The sequence below is a fragment of the Macaca fascicularis genome, chromosome X (genome assembly GCF_037993035.2).
Source record: "Macaca fascicularis isolate 582-1 chromosome X, T2T-MFA8v1.1".
NCBI classification, from domain to species: domain Eukaryota; kingdom Metazoa; phylum Chordata; class Mammalia; order Primates; family Cercopithecidae; genus Macaca; species Macaca fascicularis.
Window position 1 is genome coordinate 16,799,985 of NC_088395.1, and position 19,111 is coordinate 16,819,095.

Sequence of the window (19,111 nt, forward strand, 5' to 3'; positions counted from 1 at the left end):
TATGCAATTCTAATAAATGAGACTTTCCTAGTGTTATCTCTGTTGTGACAGCCTCCCCATTGTACTCTTTATCAAACAGTCAGGTATGGTATATTGCAAAATGCTCACAGTATTTTGCAACTCTTCCCATCAAGAGGTAGAGTCTGTTTCCCTATCCTTAGGATCTTGGCTGTCCTGTTGATTTGGTCTGACCCTGGAATATAGTAGAAAATACCTTGTGTGGATTTTGATCCTAGGTGTGAGGTAGAGCTTCAGTTTCTTGCTGCTTTGGGAACCTTGTAAAAAAACCCTGGCTGGCCTCTTGGAGGAAGAGAGACTATGGGGAGGAAAATGAAGGTACCCAGCCAACCCAATAGTCGACTGCAGAAGCATAAGTGACCCTCATCTGAGATCAGTGGTGCCTGCCTCGGATCAGTATAATTGTCCAGCTGAACTCAGCCCAAATTACTGACCCCCAGAATTATGAATTAAATAAATGCTGTTGCTTTAAGGCACTTAAGTTTTGGGGTAGTGTGTTATGCAGCAGTAGATAATTGATACAGCCAAGTTTGAAAGCTCTGGAATGATCAGGGCTCACCTTTGACCTGTCCTCTATAAAACCCAAGATTCTTAGTAACACAGTCCTGTTAATAACAGAACTTGCCTATGGCTAATCTAAGTGGAAAAACAGTTTATTGGCAGGATATTGGGTAGCTACATCTTTCTTTAGGAAGACTGGGGATAAGGCTTGAAAACTGCACAACTAGGAGGCAGTACTGCCGGAACTACAGCCAGATAACCTCACAGAATTGGTAGCTACTGAATATTGGATGCCTCCACCTACACCACCACCATTGCCTGCATTGGATGTTGGGTGTGGGGCTGCTTCTGGAACTGGATGTTGCTCCTGTCACTAGAAAACAATGATCTACTGTTCTTGCTGTTTCACAGCACTCATTACTGATTCAGATGCCCGTGTGCCGCGTGTTTATAGCAGTACAATTCGTAATTGCAAAAGTATGGAACCAGCCCAAATGCCCATCAATCGAGTGGGTAAAGAAAATATATCAAAAATATATTTTATGTATGTGTGTGATGTATATGTGGGTATATATGTGTGCATATATACCCACATATACATATATATACACACACACATATATATACACACATACGTACATACACCATGGAATACTACTCAGCCATAAAAAGGAATGAAATAATAGCATTTTCAGCAACGTGGATGGAGTTGGAGACCTTTATTCTAAGTGAAGTGACTCAGGAATGGAAAACCGAACATTGTATTTTCTCACTTACAAGTGGGAGCTAAGCTATGAGGATGCAAAGGCATAAGAATGAAACGATGGACTTTGGGGCCTCAGAGGGAAGGGTGGGAGGAGGTGAGGGATAAAAGACTACACATTGGGTACCGCATTGGGTACAGTGTACACTGCTCGGGTGATGGGCACATCAAAATCTCAGAAATCACCACCAAAGAACTTATCCATGTAACCAAATACCATCTGTTCCCCCAAAGCTATTGAAGTAATAATAAAAACATAAATGCCTGTGTGGGTGGTGTCTGGCAGAGCATAGGTCTTGTGCCCATACCCTGATGGAAAAGAAATCAGGAAAGTGAGAATCTGACACTTTTAGCTTATTTAGCTGAAAGCAGGTGGAAAATTTCATAAACACTGGCAAGGGGTTCGGATAAAAGGCAGCCAAAAGAAAAATGGCAAATGTTCATTAGTTTCTATTGTATACTCTGGTTAGCTCAGTTGGTTACAGCACAGTTGTGATGAAGCCAGCATTGTGGTTTGTTCTTGTTTTATTGAAAGAAAATAGTTCTGAGGTTGTCCCCCTTACACCTGCTCCCTCTTTCACAGATGTGTGCTGATAGCCATTTGTAGGGCCAGGAAATAGTGGGACCTAACTTGCATCTGTCCCTGGCTGCTAAGGTACAAAGAGTATGTGTCTTTCAGTTGGTGGGCCCAGAGACTCCATTCACTGGCATAGTGTGCCACATAAGAGAACTGAATGAATGGTATCTGTGTGAATCTAAGGGGTTGGCTAATTGCTCGGTGAATATGGTTCATGTAACATTTATAATACAACTTGTTGGGCAGCAAGATCATTCAATCCAGATGGTTTCTAGTTTTTCAGAATTTCTCTGATAACTTCTCTGAACTTTGAAATTCTTATTTGCAAAACCATCCATATAGGATTCGTTTCATTATTAGAAATAATACTCATAAAGAGAAAAGCACAATTCCTAGAGGGTGTGATAGATGTTCAATAAATGATCATTTCCCTCAGACTTCTTCGATGCACACACCCCAACAAGATTAGAAACTCTTTGAGGACTCAGCTTGCCCTTTTTGTGTTGAATTTCTCTCAGTTGTTAAGTGAAGACCCAATCCAATTGTTAAAATAATAAATGTACCTCTTGCCTCCCTGACTTTCTGGCAAGCTCACTCTGAGGAGGCTGGCCTGGTTCAAAGCTGGCTGCTCCAGGGCACTAAAGCTGGAGAAGGGCCATTCCACCCTGTTCATAACTGTGAACAGTGAACTGTACTTGGGATAGAGCATCTTGGGAACAATAAGGACCTAGATCCAAGCTCATGCATTGTGGTGGGACTGTCAGTTTAGGGGGATGGGTAGATTTTATCAGATCTGTCAGTGGAAAGTTTAGGAAGATGGAATAGTATCTACAGGTAGGAGGAGGTAGTATCCAGTAGTAGGAGGAGGTATCCAGGAAGGAGGAGATCTACCTGGCTCCTAGGGATGTACGTCCTGGCAAGCATTGCTCAGTGGCAGGAGTTGTAAGAGTGGGAAAGGTTTAGGAATTTGAATATCAGGGAAGTGTCAGCAGGTAGCTGAGGATGAGGTGCAGGACAAAGACAGATGAGAGGAAGACCAAGCCTTAAAGTGATGAGTGTCTAGGTAGGGAAGAGGATGGATGGGCATAGCTTGGACACAGAAAGGGTATTCAGTCATGGAAAGAGGTCAGTCTGCAATATAATGTGGCTATCAGGTCACAGGAGGGCCAAGAGCAGGACAGGTTTGGGGCTTGGTTCTGGTTAGTTGAGGCAGAGCCCCTTAGAGCTGTTTGGATTTGCCATGGTGATGCAGGGGACCTGAGTGTGCTGGTTGTCATGAGATCTTGTTTTGGGGAGAACAGTCATGAACAGAGTAGAAAGGCCCTTCCCCAGCTTTAGTGTGCCTTGGAGCCGGCAGCTTTGAATAGGGCCAGCTTCCTCAGAGAGAGCTGCCAGAATATCAGAGAGGCGAGAGGTGCATTTGTTATTTTAACAATTGGATTGGGTCTTCACTAGGAGCTCTACAAAGAAACCAAATTAATGAAGTCAGATTGCCTATCCCGCCAACAGTGAATGTTTATGGTATGAGTTTAGCTCTATGCTAGAGAATCTCAATATATTTAGATTTGGGCTTGAGAGAGAGAACTTCAGTGTGATCTGAGACTGAACTTCCATTCACATTCATTCCCCGAGGAAGCATGTCGAAGATCTGTGTGTAATATACTGGTGTTGCATTTACTTGAAATATCCTGGCTTGCTCAATTCCTCTCACTTAGTCACTCACTTCTCTAAAAAATAAATGTGTATATGTGTGTGTGCATGTGTGTGCACATGCACGTGTAAGTGTGCATAAAATATAGAATAGACTGAAATCAACAAACTTATAAAAATACCAAATAACCTCAATCTGTAATTTTATTTTTGAAAAGCACTAAAAATATCAATAAATGAATTGTCTGAAAAACTAATCCTTTGGCTGGTGAGATAAGTCTAAGTTGCCAGAACCAGTTAAAGCTTTATATAATTTGGCAGTACATTTGCGTTCACCTGAGATTTCTCTGCCTCCAGCTGTACAAAAATTCTGTGATATGCAGAGCCTCGAAACCTGGGCCAGAATGCTAAAACTAATTTTCTTTTGTAATCTGAGCCGTAATTACATTTTAACTCGGTTCTAGTGTGAAGACTGCTTTTGTATGTGTGTGTGTTTACTTCATGTCATTAATTTCTGGCATTTAAGTTAGTGCCTGGCACATAGTCTACCCTCAGTAAATGTTAGTTCTTACTGCCGAGTCTGTTGTTCTTTTCTTCTAAACCAGTGGGGTATATGCTTCCTTTGTGCCTCAGTGGTTCATTCCCTTGCCCTCTTTCCCTCTCCTCACCCTTGAGTTGTTAGATCCTGGTTTTGCCCTAGGCAGGTGCCAACCCCGAGGAACTCCTGACCCTGTGGTAATGCATGCCTGCATGTGTGCAGCCAGCTGGGCAGCTTGGAAAGCCATAGTATTGACTTGCCAAAGAAGGGCTAGTTTACAAAAGTCATAAGAGATCATTGTCATCAACTGCTGTCACTACCTATTATCCTTTCTCTTTCCAAAAAACAATTTAGGTGCATAATAAAACAATCTGTAGAATTACTCTGTCAAGCCTATGTATGCCCATCATAGTTGTGCAATCAGTTGTGCAAGAACCTCAGTTCCTACTTCTAATGAATTTTATACTGACTATCCCAGACCTTTCTGCTGGCCCCTAATAGCAGAGGAGAGAATACACTGTGGGAGTCAGGAGCAACGAAAGCAGCTGGTCTGAGTATAGAATTTCTTTGAATTCTCATCTTTAAGAACCATACTCAGCTGGGCACAGTGGTTCATGATTGTAATCCTAGCACTTTGGGAGGCCAAGGTGGGAGGAACACTCAAGTCCAAGAGCCTGAGGCTAGCCTGGGCAACATAGTGAGACTCCATCTCTATTTTTTTTTAAAAAAAGAACCGTGCTAATTCTTATTTGATTTATTAACATATCTCTGGATTTTAATATAACACCCCCAACCAAGCTGAGTAAATTTCTGGGAGGATGTGTTGTATTTCTCTTTGGCTTTCCTTCGTGGAATCAGGTAATTACAAAATGACTTACCTGAGGTTCTGTTTCTTGATATCCTATGATTGGGTGGAGTCTCTGATCCTTTAAAACTTTAAACAATTGATTTATTTGAATAGATTGATAGAGTCACATAATTCAATATTCAAAGATACAGAACACCATATGTAGGGGTTCTCATCATGCCATGAAGAGTTAAAACACAGGATGCGTATGTATTTTATTTCATGAGCCGTCTTAGTTGGAAATCAATGGGGTGGGTGTTGTGAGGAATGCAAATATGATTTTTAAAATGCAGGACTTGCCCTCAAGAAACTTATAGTCTTATAGGAGAATGTAGCAGGTATACTGAGAGTCATAGTAAAAAGTAGAAGTGGTATATACCAAAAGGAGAGGTTGAAACCATAATTTTAGATTTCACCCATAGAATTCCTTTATATAGAATCTGTGCATCTCAAAAAAGCATTGTATTCTATCTAGTCTTGTTACTGAAACATCAGGGGTTTGGTCTAGGTCCTGCTGCTTGCCACACAGAAAGCCAATTACTGAGACAACAAGTATTGCCAAGAAAGAAGGCTTCAATCTGGTGCTGCAGCTGAGGAGATGGGAACTCAGTCTAAAATCCATCTCTCTGACTGATTAAAACTAGGGATTTATATAGCAGGAAAGAAATGTAACAATGTGTAAGAAAATATGAACTAAGGAGGGACAAGGAGGCATATGGTGCAGTGATCTGATGAGTTTCAGATCTTTGATACTTTTTTTTGAGAGGCCTGAAAGTCCTTTCCTGAGGAAGGAACTTAGATAAACAAGTTTCAAGCTTTAAGAGCAGAAGGGTCAGTTTCTATGTTTATCCAAAACAACTGTCTATGGGACTGTTGGGTTAGTTTCAGTCTGACTGCTAATTCCAGTACATGAGGTCAGGTGTCTTCTCCACAGTTACCCAGTCGCACCAGACAGTGCCACCTTCAGTAAAGATAGCTAGTTTTAATAAAGCAAACTACTGCTTTGTTCTGTTGCTTAGAAGAAAGAGTACTGCATTTGTGAGTTAAATCTGGGTTTGGTGAGTGGAGACTTTTGAAGCTTTGTTCAACTGTAACCCAGGGTTCCCCAGTGTTTTGGGTATGTACTGTGAAAAAAGACCTACCTTGTCTCTACAAAATTTTTTTAAAAAATTAACTGGGTGCAGTGGCACATGCCTCTTGTCCCAGCTACTCAGGAGGCTGAGGCAGGAGGGTGGTTTAAGCCCAGGAGTTCAAGGCTGCAATGTGCTTAACTGTTGCACCTTGAGTTCTTGTTTCAAAAAGTTCCATGTAGAAGCACAGTCTTGGAAAAGCAAAAGCCCAGCTGGATCCTGACATGCCTGAGTTGAAGATGAATTTTGGCTAACTCTCCTCATTACCATACTAAAAATCCCACCCAGGGAGGCGCTTATTTGCCATTTTCTATACGTGTATGTAGAAGCATGATTGGTGCCTGCACTCCCTTTACTCCACCTCTGTGTACAATGACTCAGCTAACCAGCCCAATAAAAGCCTTGTTTTCACCTTTGTTTGGGGGAGGCACCTTCCTTGTTGCAAGTAATAAAACCCTGTCATTATATCCTCCTTGGTTGGGGTCATTGGACTGTAACCTGCCAAGTGATCAAACCCACCTATTGTGTGGGTAACAAAATCCTGGTGACCCAAATGGGACTCAAACCCTCTTGGATACTTTGTTTTGAAATTATATCAGATGGAAGGGGAATGGTTCTTGGGTATGTTTATAGTATTTCTTGCTGACTTTCGGTTAGGTTGTATTCTTTACAACTTTTCTAATTTTATTTTTAATAGATAATAATGGCCAAGTGTGGTGGCTCATTTCCATAATCCCAGCACTTTGGGAGGCCAAGGTGGGCAGATTGCTTGAGTCCAGGAGTTCAAGACCAGCCTGGGCAACATAGGGAGACCCTCATCTCTACAAAAAATAAAAAAGTAGCCAGGTGTGATGGCACATGCCTGTAGTCCCAGCTATTTGCAGAGGGCTGAGGCGGAAGGATCACTTGAGCCTGGGAGGTTGAGGCTGCAGTGAGCTATGATTGTGCCACTGCTCTCTAGCCTGGATGACAGCATGAGACCCTGCCTACAAAAAAAAAAAAAAAAAAAAAAAAATGGATAATATATCCACATGATCCAAAATTGAAGAGGTACAAAATAATATACAATAAACTCTTTCTCCCCACTGTGTCCTAGCCACCTTGTTTTCTTCCCTGGAGACATCCAGAAACCAATTTTGTTAGTTTCAACTTCTGGAGATGGCTTATGAAAATATAAATAAATGCATCTATATTCAACCCCCTTTTAGAAGAAATGATACCTGCTATACCAACTGCTTTTTGTGCACCTTGCTTTTTTTCTTTTTCACACTTTAGCATGATGATTTTTCTATATTGGCACATAAAGAGCTTCCTCTTGGTTAGTTGGTCGTTTTTATGGCAAACAACTGAGTCCACCCTAGATGGTTAAGCCAAAAAGGGATTAGGATTTTAGGTAACTCATGAAATCCTTTGGAGGGCTGGAGGAACAGGCTAGCATCCGGGTGCCCAGAAACAAAGCCCCAAGACATACATAGTACTAGCATTAAGTGGAAGCCACCTGTGCTGCTGCCTCCACTGAACAGCAGATGCTAGGTGTTTGACTTGACTGCAACTGCTTCTACCTCCACTCTGCACCAGGAAGGCAACCTAGCAGTGACACCTGCAAAAGTAGCTCTGAGCAGAGCCTCTTTCCTTACATTTCTCACTTCTGAAGCAAAGTCTGGTGTGGATGTATCTGATTAGTGGTGACTGGGTGACACATTTGCATCTTAGCTTTAATAGAGTCTAGGAATTTTATTCTCAACTTTTAAACCTGGAGGTGGGACTTGTAATAGGTGAAATTTCAGCAAATAGAGAAATACTTTTCAAAATATGATGGACAGTCACAGATATGGCAATGTCCACTAGAGCTGCCTAGAATTCCATTGTATGGATCAACCACAATTGATTAAACTAATATCTTAGATGGCATTCCTCTAAGTGTTTTCTAGTTTTCTAGTCTGTGACTTAGGCAATACTGTATTAATGACAATATACATGTGTCATTTTGCTAATGTAAAATGGAATATAAATTTCTAGCAGTGGAATTGCTAGATCAAAAGGTAAATTGTAATTCTTATGGATATTGCCAAATGGTTTCTGGATGCTATACTGATCCTTGTTTCCAGTAGTGATGTTCCTGATTTTTTATTTTTTATTTTTGCCTAGAGTCTTTTCCTTTTTTAGATTCCATCTGAGCCAGAGTGGCAGGCTGAGTCTTCCCTGCTACTGGGGTGAGTTTTGGGCCTTGGGCCAAGAATACTGACAAATCAGATCTGAGCCATAACCTGTGCCAACAGAGACTGTATTTAGCATCTGGACTGGATTTAGCTTATAGTTTATTGTAGTCCTGCTAGCCCTAAATTAAATGGCATCTTGGGGTATCTAAAAGATAACGTCGCTTCCAAAATTGATTTGCAATGTAGGAGTAGCTTACATCTTGGATTGTTATGTGTTCACAAATGCATAAAGATGTTTTCAAAGAATGGTTCTAAAGAATTATAACACCTTTTCTCTTTAAAAAAGCAAAATCTTATTTCTAGTGTGTGAATTATTGCATAGATTTTGCCAATATCCAATATCTGAACTATGGCATCCAATTGCTCTGGTTGGTTGCCATGAAAGTTTATAGTAACATAGGAAGCTCCTGTTTGAAAGCTCCTGAAAAACTTAAACAAATGTATATAAATGGGTGAAAAATGGGGGCTGAGGAAGAAGGTGAATACATGTGTTTTCTTCTCATAGAAGTGTTCACTATTTTTTATTAAAAAATTTTTTTAGAGACAGGGTCTCACTATGTTTCTCAGGCTGGCCCCTCGGACTCCTGGGCCCAAGTGATCCTCTTGTCTCAGCCTTCCAAGTAGCTGGGACTACAGGCACGGGTCTCCACATCTGGCTGTGTTTTCAGTATTTTAAGTTGGCATTTACCTAGTGCAGTTGATTATTTCAAGAAAATACACTTTCTGCATGGCTACTGAGGGTATCTGAAAGGATATAAAGTATAGCCCAGGGAAGTAGCACGTTGTTAGGCAGGGGTTAGTAATTCTTTCTGGAAAGGGTCAGTTGGTAGTTTAGGCTTTGCAGGCCAAGAAGCAGAATCAAAGATATTACATAGGTAATTCTGTAACAGGAGAAAAAATAAATGTCCACAAGCTTTTTATTGACAAAATTCAAAATATAATAACTGAGTACATTTTTTTTTTTTTGGTAATACAGGTCTACTTATAAGAAGAACAACATTCTTATTTTGGGGATAACATTTTGCTTAATGGGATTCAAAGAATAGTGTTCCCTTTCATCAAATCGATTGCAAATGTTCATCTGTAAATACCATTTATTTTCTCCTTGTGGGCCATTCAAAACCAAGCAGTGGGCTGGATTTGACCCATGAGCAGTAGTTTTCCAACCACTGATGTAATGGAAAGACCATGAGCTTTGGACCTGGATGCATGTAGGTTTGAGTACTGGCTCTGAATTTGTGACCTTGAACATATCACTTAACTTTCTGAGTTGGGAAGGTTTATTTGTGTATAAACTGGGTGTAATGACACCTATCTCATGGAATAAATATTACCCCCATCCTTGTGATTTTACATTAGTATTCTAGTTCTGTAGATGCTGATATAATTTAGCTAGACTTACCTAGAAAATTAGTATTTAACAGATTTTAAAACTGGCTTTTCAAGGGATAGAATGCTCACATGGTCTTAAAGTACAATGTAAAAACATAACTTTGCAATGAAGAGATCTGGCAGTCACCACCTTAATCAAATGGCCAAGCTTTGCAATCAGTACCAATGGTGGGATGTTCTGACATTGTGTGCCCCTCACTGCTGTGTACCTCTCACTATATCACAGTGTCACCTGTGTGGTGTTCTTGCCAGAAACGTTTGACTTTAATGTAATCACAAGAAAACAGACAAATCCAAAACATGGGACATTCTGAGGACAACTGGTCTGGATTCTTAAATGATTCAGTGTCATTAAGAACCAAGGGGGATTGTTCTAGATTAGGGGGAGACTAAGGGAAAATAAGATAAAAATGCAGTGCATGAACATTGATTAAATCCTGGATGTGGAAAAGAAAATTCAGCTCTGTAGGCATTTTCTGGATAATCGAGGAAATGTGAATGTGGACCATATGTCGTATGTTAGTCTGTTTTCACACTGCTGATAAAGGCATATCTGAGACTGGGAAGAAAAAGAGGTTTAATTGGACTTACAGTTCCACATGCCTGGGGAGGCCTCAGAATCATGGTGGGAGGCAAAAGGCACTTCTTACATGGTGGTGGCAAGAGAAAAATGAGGAAGAAGCAAAGGCAGAAATGCCTGATAAACCCACCAGATCTCATGAGACTTGTTTACCATCACAAGAATAGCATGGGAAAGACCAATCCCCATGATTCAATTACCTCCCCCTGAGTCCCTCCCACAACACATGGGAATTCTGGGAGATACAATTCAAGTTGAGATTTGGGTGGGGACACAGCCAAACCGTATCATGTTGTATGATAATATTGTGTTAAAGTTGGTTTCCTTGGGTGTGGTGATGATGGTGCAGTGGTGTACGAAAATATCCCTGTTCTTAGAAGGTGAATAGTAAAGTACTTGGGGGTGTGTCATGAGGTGTGTCTGCAACTCACTTTTCAGATGGTTTGGCAAAATGGGAGGGAAGAAGGGAGGGAGAGAGAGAATGTGTGTGAGTGTGTGTGTATGTAGAATAGGTGATTCTGTGCATTGCTGCTCAGTTCTTAGCATAGCACTCAGCACATTGCTTTTGATGGGGAGGTGCCCAATCAAAACTTGTTAAACTAACAAGTACTTTAAGGTTTTATTAGGATTCTCTGAAAGCACACCTCAGCACTGCCTGTCTGCCCTCTCTTTAGCAGTGTCGTTTGGCTTAGGCATATACTATAATGCCTAATGTTGGGTAATCAGATATGGGGGTTCATGTTTTCTTGAGTAGCTCACCCATGTCCCTCTGGACTGAAAGTCTCTCTTGAATGTTAAAGTATAAATGAATGGGAAGGGAAAACCCAGCATAGAGGTTGACCTGTGTTTTCAGCTGTTCCCTGAGAGGCTGAGGTACAATTTGTAAGCATGTACTTCAGATTCTCTTCTGTATTTCTGTTGCTGAGTTTGCCCACTTGGGGAGGGTTGACACCCCCTGGGGCTGTGCTGAGTAGACGAAGGTGTATCTCTGGAGTTCTGACTGGCTGGGGCATCACTGAAGTATTCTCCTGGGCTATGAGGGCTAGGGCCAGGATAAAGAATGGCAGTTGCCTTTCCTTATGCCTTGACCCTAATCAGTATCTTCTTAGCTGAGCAGGAAGGGAACAGAGAAATTAATATTCTCTTATATTCCTGCAGGAACTCTTATGGCTAGTGTGAGATGACTAAAGCCCATTTAACAGCTACTTGTAAAAGTAATACAAGAGGAGGGGAAGAAGAAAGATTCTGCTGCAACAGGCTGTGAAGACTAATTCAACATTCATTTGTTGAGCTACTGAGCATACAGCAGGCATAGTAAAATATGAGTCCCCGGGAGATGTAAATAATAAGAATATACTCTTGTCTTCTGCTGAGCACTTGGGGCATAGGGAAAGGAGATGGGCTACAGTGGAGATAATTATCAAAATGCCAATTGTGCTGTGTTGCAAGGCTAGGGATGTGATAGAAAGCTAGTAAAAAGTGTTATGGGAATGCAGAGTACATGCCATGTGGAATTGACTACAAAGATAAGGTTGGTCTTGAGGTGACTTGAAGAATGAGCCTGGCAGGCAAAGAAATGGGCATCTGGTATGACTAAAGTCTTCATTAGCTGCAGGGTGGGGAGGAGAGAGACATGATGATGTTGGAAAGGTAGTGTGGGCCAGACAGGAGGACCTCAGAAGCCATGCTTGGTTTCACAGGAAAGGCATGAAGAGTCCTGGAAGCCCTTTGAAGTTGGAGGGTGATGTGGTTTTGATAAGAGGTCACGGAGGAAATATGGAAGCTGGTGTGTGAAGGTGTGCGTCTTGAGACAGGACTTGAAACAGTCGAGGCGACAGCATAGAATCTGGATTTTGCTAGCTGCAGCAGAGGGAGAGTAGAAAATAGGGGTGCTCTTGGAGAATTATTCCAGCCCCTCCCACTAAGAGTTTTTACATTTTAAAATCTTTCTAAGGAAACCTTTAATAATACTTGAGAGAAGCTTATTTAAACCCTTGAGCAGTTCTGAAAATGTATTACATTTCAGCCAGGAAAGAAAGTATTATTTCAGGCAAACTGGAACATGTGTGGACTGGTTACTCAGCACAGTCGCCTAATCTTATAGAATTAGGTAGGAGGGAAGCTATGTTAGTGGCCTTCAACCTTCTTCCAGAACTTTGTTCAGATTTCTCCCAAATGATCGGTGAATTTTTCTGATTTGTATCCAGCATCCCAGACGTTTAGTGTACATCTGTAAGCTGTAAGGAAGTTGATTTAATCTATTCCTTTTTTTCATCTCTTGCCTTCCACCTGAGAAAACACTGGTCCATAGGTTCTTACTCTGTATTAGGAATTTGCACAATGTGTAACCTAAGATGGATCCAGCTGCGAGTTGGATCCAGCTGGGAGTGTTACAGGTTTGGAGTTTAGACTAAAGAAGAGAAGTGGAATCTTTTCATTTTTTCCCCCTTTATTTTGAGGAAAGCCCAGTGATTTGGACTGTTTGAAGGAGCAATTATATAAAACATCTCCACTAATTGAGTATCTGGGATAAATTTTTTTTCACCTTATTTTCTTTAGATACCATTAAACATTTCTACCCACAACTTAGAGCTTTTCCGTGGAGATTTTAAACTTAGAAAACTTTGAACCTTGATGAATGAAAAAAACCTTTCAGAACTAACCTTTTTTGTTTTGATTCAGAAGTCCATGTGTAAGTTCCAAAGGCTTATAATTCTTTTCTCTTCCTTGAGGCTTGAATATTTCAGAATGTTCTTGGTATCTCTCTTGGAGGTTTGGTGTACAAAGAGCAAGGAAAGTAACCTATGGGCTTAACTCACTTATGTGTATATATTCTACTTTGGCTCCAAAGCAATGATTCTAGTGGTGATATGGGACCAAAGGACAGATTTCAGGTAAATAAGGCCGTTTACTAATGTCAGATTAAGGTATTAGTCTTCAAGTACCATAAATGTTTCACCAGCAATTTCAGTTACCTGTAGTAAAGAGCTTTCCAGTTTGATGTGGTAGCTATGGTAAAGGAGCAACTGAAAGTTAACCTGATAGTAGATTAACACTCAATGAAAATATAGTTGTTAATTTTTTCACATACCAAGGATTACAATTTCTTTTTTTCCTATTTTTAAAGTAGAGATGGGGTCTTGCTATATTGCCCAGGCTAGTCTTGAAATCCTGACCTCAAGTGATCTTCCTTGAGGCTTCCCAAAGTGCTGAGGTTATAGGCATGAGCCATTGTGCCCGGCCTACAATTTCTTAATAGTAGGAGTTATTCTGCAAGACAACTATCTCAATGTTGGAACTACACTAATGTTGTTGGTGTGTTTTTTTCCTTGTGTGGGATAGTCTGTATCTTAAGATACATAATGTATATATTCACAATAAGGGGTACATTATAAAATTCAGAGACATTTTATTTTTGAGGGTAGGTTTCATTCACTTGATTGAGAATTTGTTGACTGTATCTTGGGTGCCTATCCTTATGCTAAGAGATGAATGGAAGTTGCCCCCTGCCTTGAAGAGAAGACATTTTAATGGGAGGCAGAGATAAACAGATAATTAATTATAATGTGATACATTTGGAAATAGTCACAAAAAACTTGAATATGGAGATTTTCAAAAGTACAGAGAACAGGATATTGAACCCTGATGAACCCATTACCAAACTTCAACAATTACTAACTCTTGGTAATGTTTGTTTCACCCATGTGCCCCACCTCCTCACCTTCCCCTTTTATTTTGAAGCAAGTCTAAGACAGTGTATCATGTGATGGACATTAATAGATACTTGGATAGAGTATTCTGAGAATACACTGGGAAAATATACTGTATCGGGGAGGTGGAAAGGAGCTACAGCAAAGTAACATTTGAGTTCAATCTAGGTGGGGAGGAGGATGTCATTGTTCCAGGTGATGGGATGGAAACCGACAATTATTGCAATGTCTTGAAAAATGTGTATATAAAACTTTTTTGTTCCTCTGAACTGAGCACCCAAGGTGTAATTTCCAATATTAGGAAATTGTTTTGCCTGAGGACTTTATAAAAATAATTAATTCACTTTTAATTTAGATAAACTAGAATAGTCCATGAGTAGTGGTAATGACTAATCTGTTCTCTTTTCACCCCAGTGACTTTCTAGACTTTGAACATTAGAATTCACTCCTTGAAAAAGTCACTCTCCTTTGTAAGTAGAGCAACAGCTGTCCTTTGTCACCTTTATTTTTCTCTTTGGAAGAGGAGGAATAATCAGTGGCTCACTTCTGAAACATCATGAGTAGGTAGAATTTAGTAGTCTGAATTTAAAACCTCCCTGTAAACTGAAGGAAGAAGAGGAAATTGACCAGCGGGCACACATAGGTTCTCAAGGGACTGTTTTGGTTAGCCACTAGGTGAAATCCTTGAGATTTCATCATTTATCTTGTCTCATTTTCCTGTTGTGAAATTGGGTGTTCAGCATTGTTTTTCTTGTCTGTTCTCAGATCACAGAACTGTGTGGTGCAAAGCGAGTTGGTTATTTTGGTGCAACACAGTTTTACATTGCCCTGAAATTAATTGCTGCAGCACAATCTGGCCTCCCGGTGCGGATAGAGAGTATTAAATGTGGTGAGTATCTCACATTTGTATGTTTTATTGTCCATGGCGAGTTGCTTATTTATGAGAACCATTTTTAATGGATTTAAACTTTTCTGGAATTTCTCGTTGCTTCCTCCAACTCTTCTGCAAAATGAAATAAGAAAACTTAGCAGGTAGGTAGCTTAGTTTCTTTCTTTTGTAAATGGGGAAAAATTCCGAGAGTAACCTGAGATTAGTTCATTTTAACTGATTTGCAGTTAAAATAGATTTTGTTCTTTAGCAGGATGGGATTGGGCCAGGAATTCTAGAGCCTGTGGCAAATAATCACATTGAGTTTAATTTTCCACTTGAGGTATCTATAATGTTATTGAAGGCTCTGTTAGGGATTAGGGGAGGAGTAATAAGGGAGTTTGAATGGAACTATGCCTTTTCTCTTTCCCATCCCTGCCAGTGCTCAGCCTTTAATTCTGTTTCCAAAGCACTATTCTGATGCTGGTAAGTACTTGGGTGCTACCAAAATTTTGGCAGAATGAATTTATCTTCTTAAGGTTCTGATTTAATATTTTCTCATCTTGCCATCCCTGCCCTCAGCCCACTATATGCTTGAGCACTTTCTACAATTTAAACAAAAAGCAAAGCCCCTAACTGTTAGCAGTATTTCTACTGCCTCCGGATTGGTTTTAAAAATATGTATGAAACAGGTGATTATTCAAGGGGTGTTCCAAGGTCCTCGATAATTCACTTTGATACAGATTACTTTCATATGTCCATATAGGTATGCAGGAACTTTTTTTCTTTTTCTCATTCTGAGATTAAAAACCTCTTAACTGTTCACACCTGTCCTGAGAAGTCTCTGATAGACATACAAGTGGATCAGGATTTATGGTGAGCCCATGGAAACCTCGTAGGACAATCCAAATGGCTGAGAAGATTCCATAGATGGCTGGTTATGGAAGACCAAGCCCTTCACACTAACCATCAGGAGGTGGCACTCATCATGCTAATCTTTATCAGGGGGCTAGTGTGTGCCAGACACTGTTTCATTTAATTCTCATGACACCCTACTAAATTAGGTACTTGTGTCAGTTTGCATTGCTTAGGATAAGCTGCGATAACAAATGTCACAATCTCAGTGCCTCAACAAGATGGAGGTCCGTTTTCCACTTTGCAGTGGGTCAGGGTGACCCTCCAGGGCAGCTGCCCTCTATGTGGTGACCATGTGATCGTGGCTGCTTTATCTTGTGGCACCTCCGACACAACACCTGTTCCCATAATCGCCACACCAGGGAAAGAGTATCTCACCCTAGTGGTTAAATGCTTTGGCCCAGACATGACTGAAGTTATTGCTGCCCACACTGCGTTGGCCAGAACTTGTCACATTAATCCGTTTCAACGCAGAGCAGATGGGAGAACACAATTCTCTCCTGCGCCTGCAAGGAGAGGACAACTGCGAGTCTCTACTATGGCTGCACACTGCGGGTCTCTACTATGGTGCTGCCGTTGTTCATATCTTACAAATATGGAAATTTGAACTTTAGGGAGGTTGAGTAACTTACCTAAGAACATAAGGTTAGTAGAATTTGGAGCCAGGATCTACTTCCAGTCCCCATGCTCTTAATTTCTATGCAAAATAACCTTGTCTCAATTTTTTCTATTTAGTAAGATGCTGACGGTAATCTGTTATGGAATATTTTCTGAATGGAAAAAATATCGGACTTGAAAGGCATCCCTTGGTATGACAGAATTTGGTTCTTTGAAATAAGTTTCTTGATGGAGTGTCATTTGACAGGCAGGCTTAGTATTCATTGTTGCAAGACATAGCGGTCATTTACTTTGATTAGTTGAAAGTTGCATCACATTGAATTTGGATTTGTGGTAGGCACTGATAGTTTTTATTCCATTGTAAATGATCATTAAGCTTTATTATAGTATCTTCCAATTTTATCTTCTGGGAAAGTTAGAGCTGCTTTATTATATACAGAATAAACTTTTGACACTTTTGTTACTGATTTTAAGTTAGACCTAAGTCTTTTACCTGATTTGTGCCCAGATTGACAGTTTAATTTCCTGAGGTCAGGGAGCGTGATTGTTGAAGTTATCACTTGTGTAAAGGATTAACAGTTTATCACAAATATAAGGCTTTCTCAGTTTTATTTTATAAACCCAGTTGCTGCCTTTTAACCTCTGAGGGTTTATATATACCCAGAGTTAATTCTGAATTATCTTCCTTTGTTTAAGGATTGATTGAATAAAAATTATTTGCATTTAGCATGTGTTGAATAAGAATTAGGGCAAGATTGGGCCAAACTTTGAGCTGCCACTTAGAATTTTCCAGTTTGTTGCTTGAAATCTATTAGCTTAATGCTTGATGACACAAATCTTGAAGGCCAAAGAGATCACTCTGTGAGAACCTAATCTGAAAGACTGTGCTAGCCCTGTCACACCCAGGGCGTCATACCCAGGGAGTTGTGGATGGGCACCCTTATGTCATGAATAACATGCACCTGTGTGTACGTGTGTGACCCTCTAATCCCTGGTCCTTCCCGTTTTGGTAAATGCTACCACCATCCGCAGCTGCACGAGCCAGAAACCCAGCAGTCATCCTGGATTCCTCCTTTTCCCTCACTCCTTAATAGAATCCATCAAAAGTCCTAGCAATGTGGCTCCAATCTCACTCCCTGTTGCCTTTATCTCTTTGCCCCTACTAGACCAAGTAACCTTCAACTACTTACCTGGACACCACAATGGATTGGCATCCTAGCCCCTCCTCTCTTCTCTACTGTGCTGTCTCTTTTCCCACTGGTTGGTTGTTTGCTTGTTTTTTGACAGACTCGCTCTGTCACCCAGGCTGGAGTGCAGTGGCACAATCACAGCTCACTGCAGCCTTGACCTCCTGGGTGCAAGGGATCCTCCCACCTCAGCCCCCCAAGTAGCTGGGACTACAGGCATGCGCCACCGCTCCCTACTAATCCTACTAATTTTTGTATTTTTTGTAGAGATGGGGTTTTGCCATGTTGCCCAGGCTGGTCTTGAACTCCTGAGCTCAAGTGATCGGCCCGCGTCAGCCTCCCAACTTTTTTTTTTTTTGAGACTGGGCCTCACTCTGTCACCCAGGCTGGAGTGCACTGGTATGATCACGGCTTATTACAGCCTCTGCTTCCCAGGCTCAAATGATCTTCCTGCCTTAGCCTCCTGAGTAGCTGAGACTGCAGGTGTACATTACTATGCCTGGCTAGTATATATGTCTTTTTGTAGAGATGGGGGTCTCGTTATGTTTCCCAGGCTGGTCTCGAACTGCTGAACTCAAGTGACTCTCCTGCATCAGCCTCCCAAAGTTCTGGGATTATAGGCATGAGCCACCATACCCAGCCTCTTTTCCTACTTTTGAAAGTGTTATCTTTTCAAAATACACAGCAGATTATTCCATCTTCTTCCTTTAAACCCTCCAGTAGTTTGCTTGTTGTGCTTTGTAAAACATTCAAAGTCCCTACACTGATCTGTAACACCCTACACAATCTAGTTCTTCCCTGCTTTTCCATCCTCATCTCAAACCTCAACCCCTTGCTCACTACATGTTACCCAGTCTCAGTGGCCTTCTACCCATTTCTGGGTGACCTCTTTCCTGCTGCAGGCCATATGCCCATTTTATCTTGCGGTCTTGGGTTCCCAGGGATCTGTTTTTCCTTTCTGCTTCCCCTGGCTGGCTCCTTCCCAACCTTCAGGATTCAGAGTCTGTCCCTGTTATCCTACCTAAAATAGTTCTGTCAGTTTCATTAATTCATGAAGGAACCAGCATATGGTAAAACTGGCTCAAGAAAGTATAGTCAGATTTATTTATAGTCATAGAAAGAAAAGATGCTGGAACAGAATTGCTAAATTAGGTATAAAGCTAATTAATGCCCTATGGGGTAATATAAGTGCAACCTGGCTATTGTACTTTTTTCTAAGATGAAGGTATTTGCATTGCCATAAGACAAGAATTACTTGTTAGCTAACAGTTTTTTCCAAGTTAATATCTACCCGTTCAGGATTATCAAATGCCCAACCAAGAGTAAACAGTAAGTCAGAGCAGAAGTCCATATCCCTAGGAAGTGAGGTGATCCTTGGGTGGGCCTGCTGGGTAATGCTTCTGCAGGGCAATCTCCTCTCCACTTTGTTCTTTCCCAGCATCTGTTTCCTGATAGCACTTACCAGAGTTTGCAAATATTCCTTACAGGTTTCACTATTTTTTTTGTCTCTCTTCCTCACTTGTCCAGCTTGTGTAAGGGGGAGGGAAGAGGATCTGACACCCCTTGCATTGTGGGGCATTGTAGGCACTCAGTGTGTA

General features: G+C 41.0%; 1 protein-coding gene across 31 annotated transcripts in view; it reads left to right on the forward strand.

The window, feature by feature from the left end:
* REPS2 (RALBP1 associated Eps domain containing 2) overlaps positions 1-19,111 on the forward strand; it is a 200,772-nt gene that overhangs the window by 42,562 nt on the left and 139,099 nt on the right. For 30 of the 31 annotated variants that reach the window (XM_074029089.1, XM_015443485.4, XM_015443490.4 and 27 more), the window contains exon 2: positions 14,691-14,814. Coding sequence is in view for 29 of the 31 variants with exons in the window: in XM_015443485.4 (XP_015298971.3) it covers positions 14,691-14,814 (124 nt within the window). In the remaining 2 variants the exon portion in view is untranslated. Of the gene's footprint in view, positions 1-14,690; positions 14,815-19,111 lie in introns of those variants that run through there. The other variant, XM_065538250.2, reaches the window with a different exon arrangement.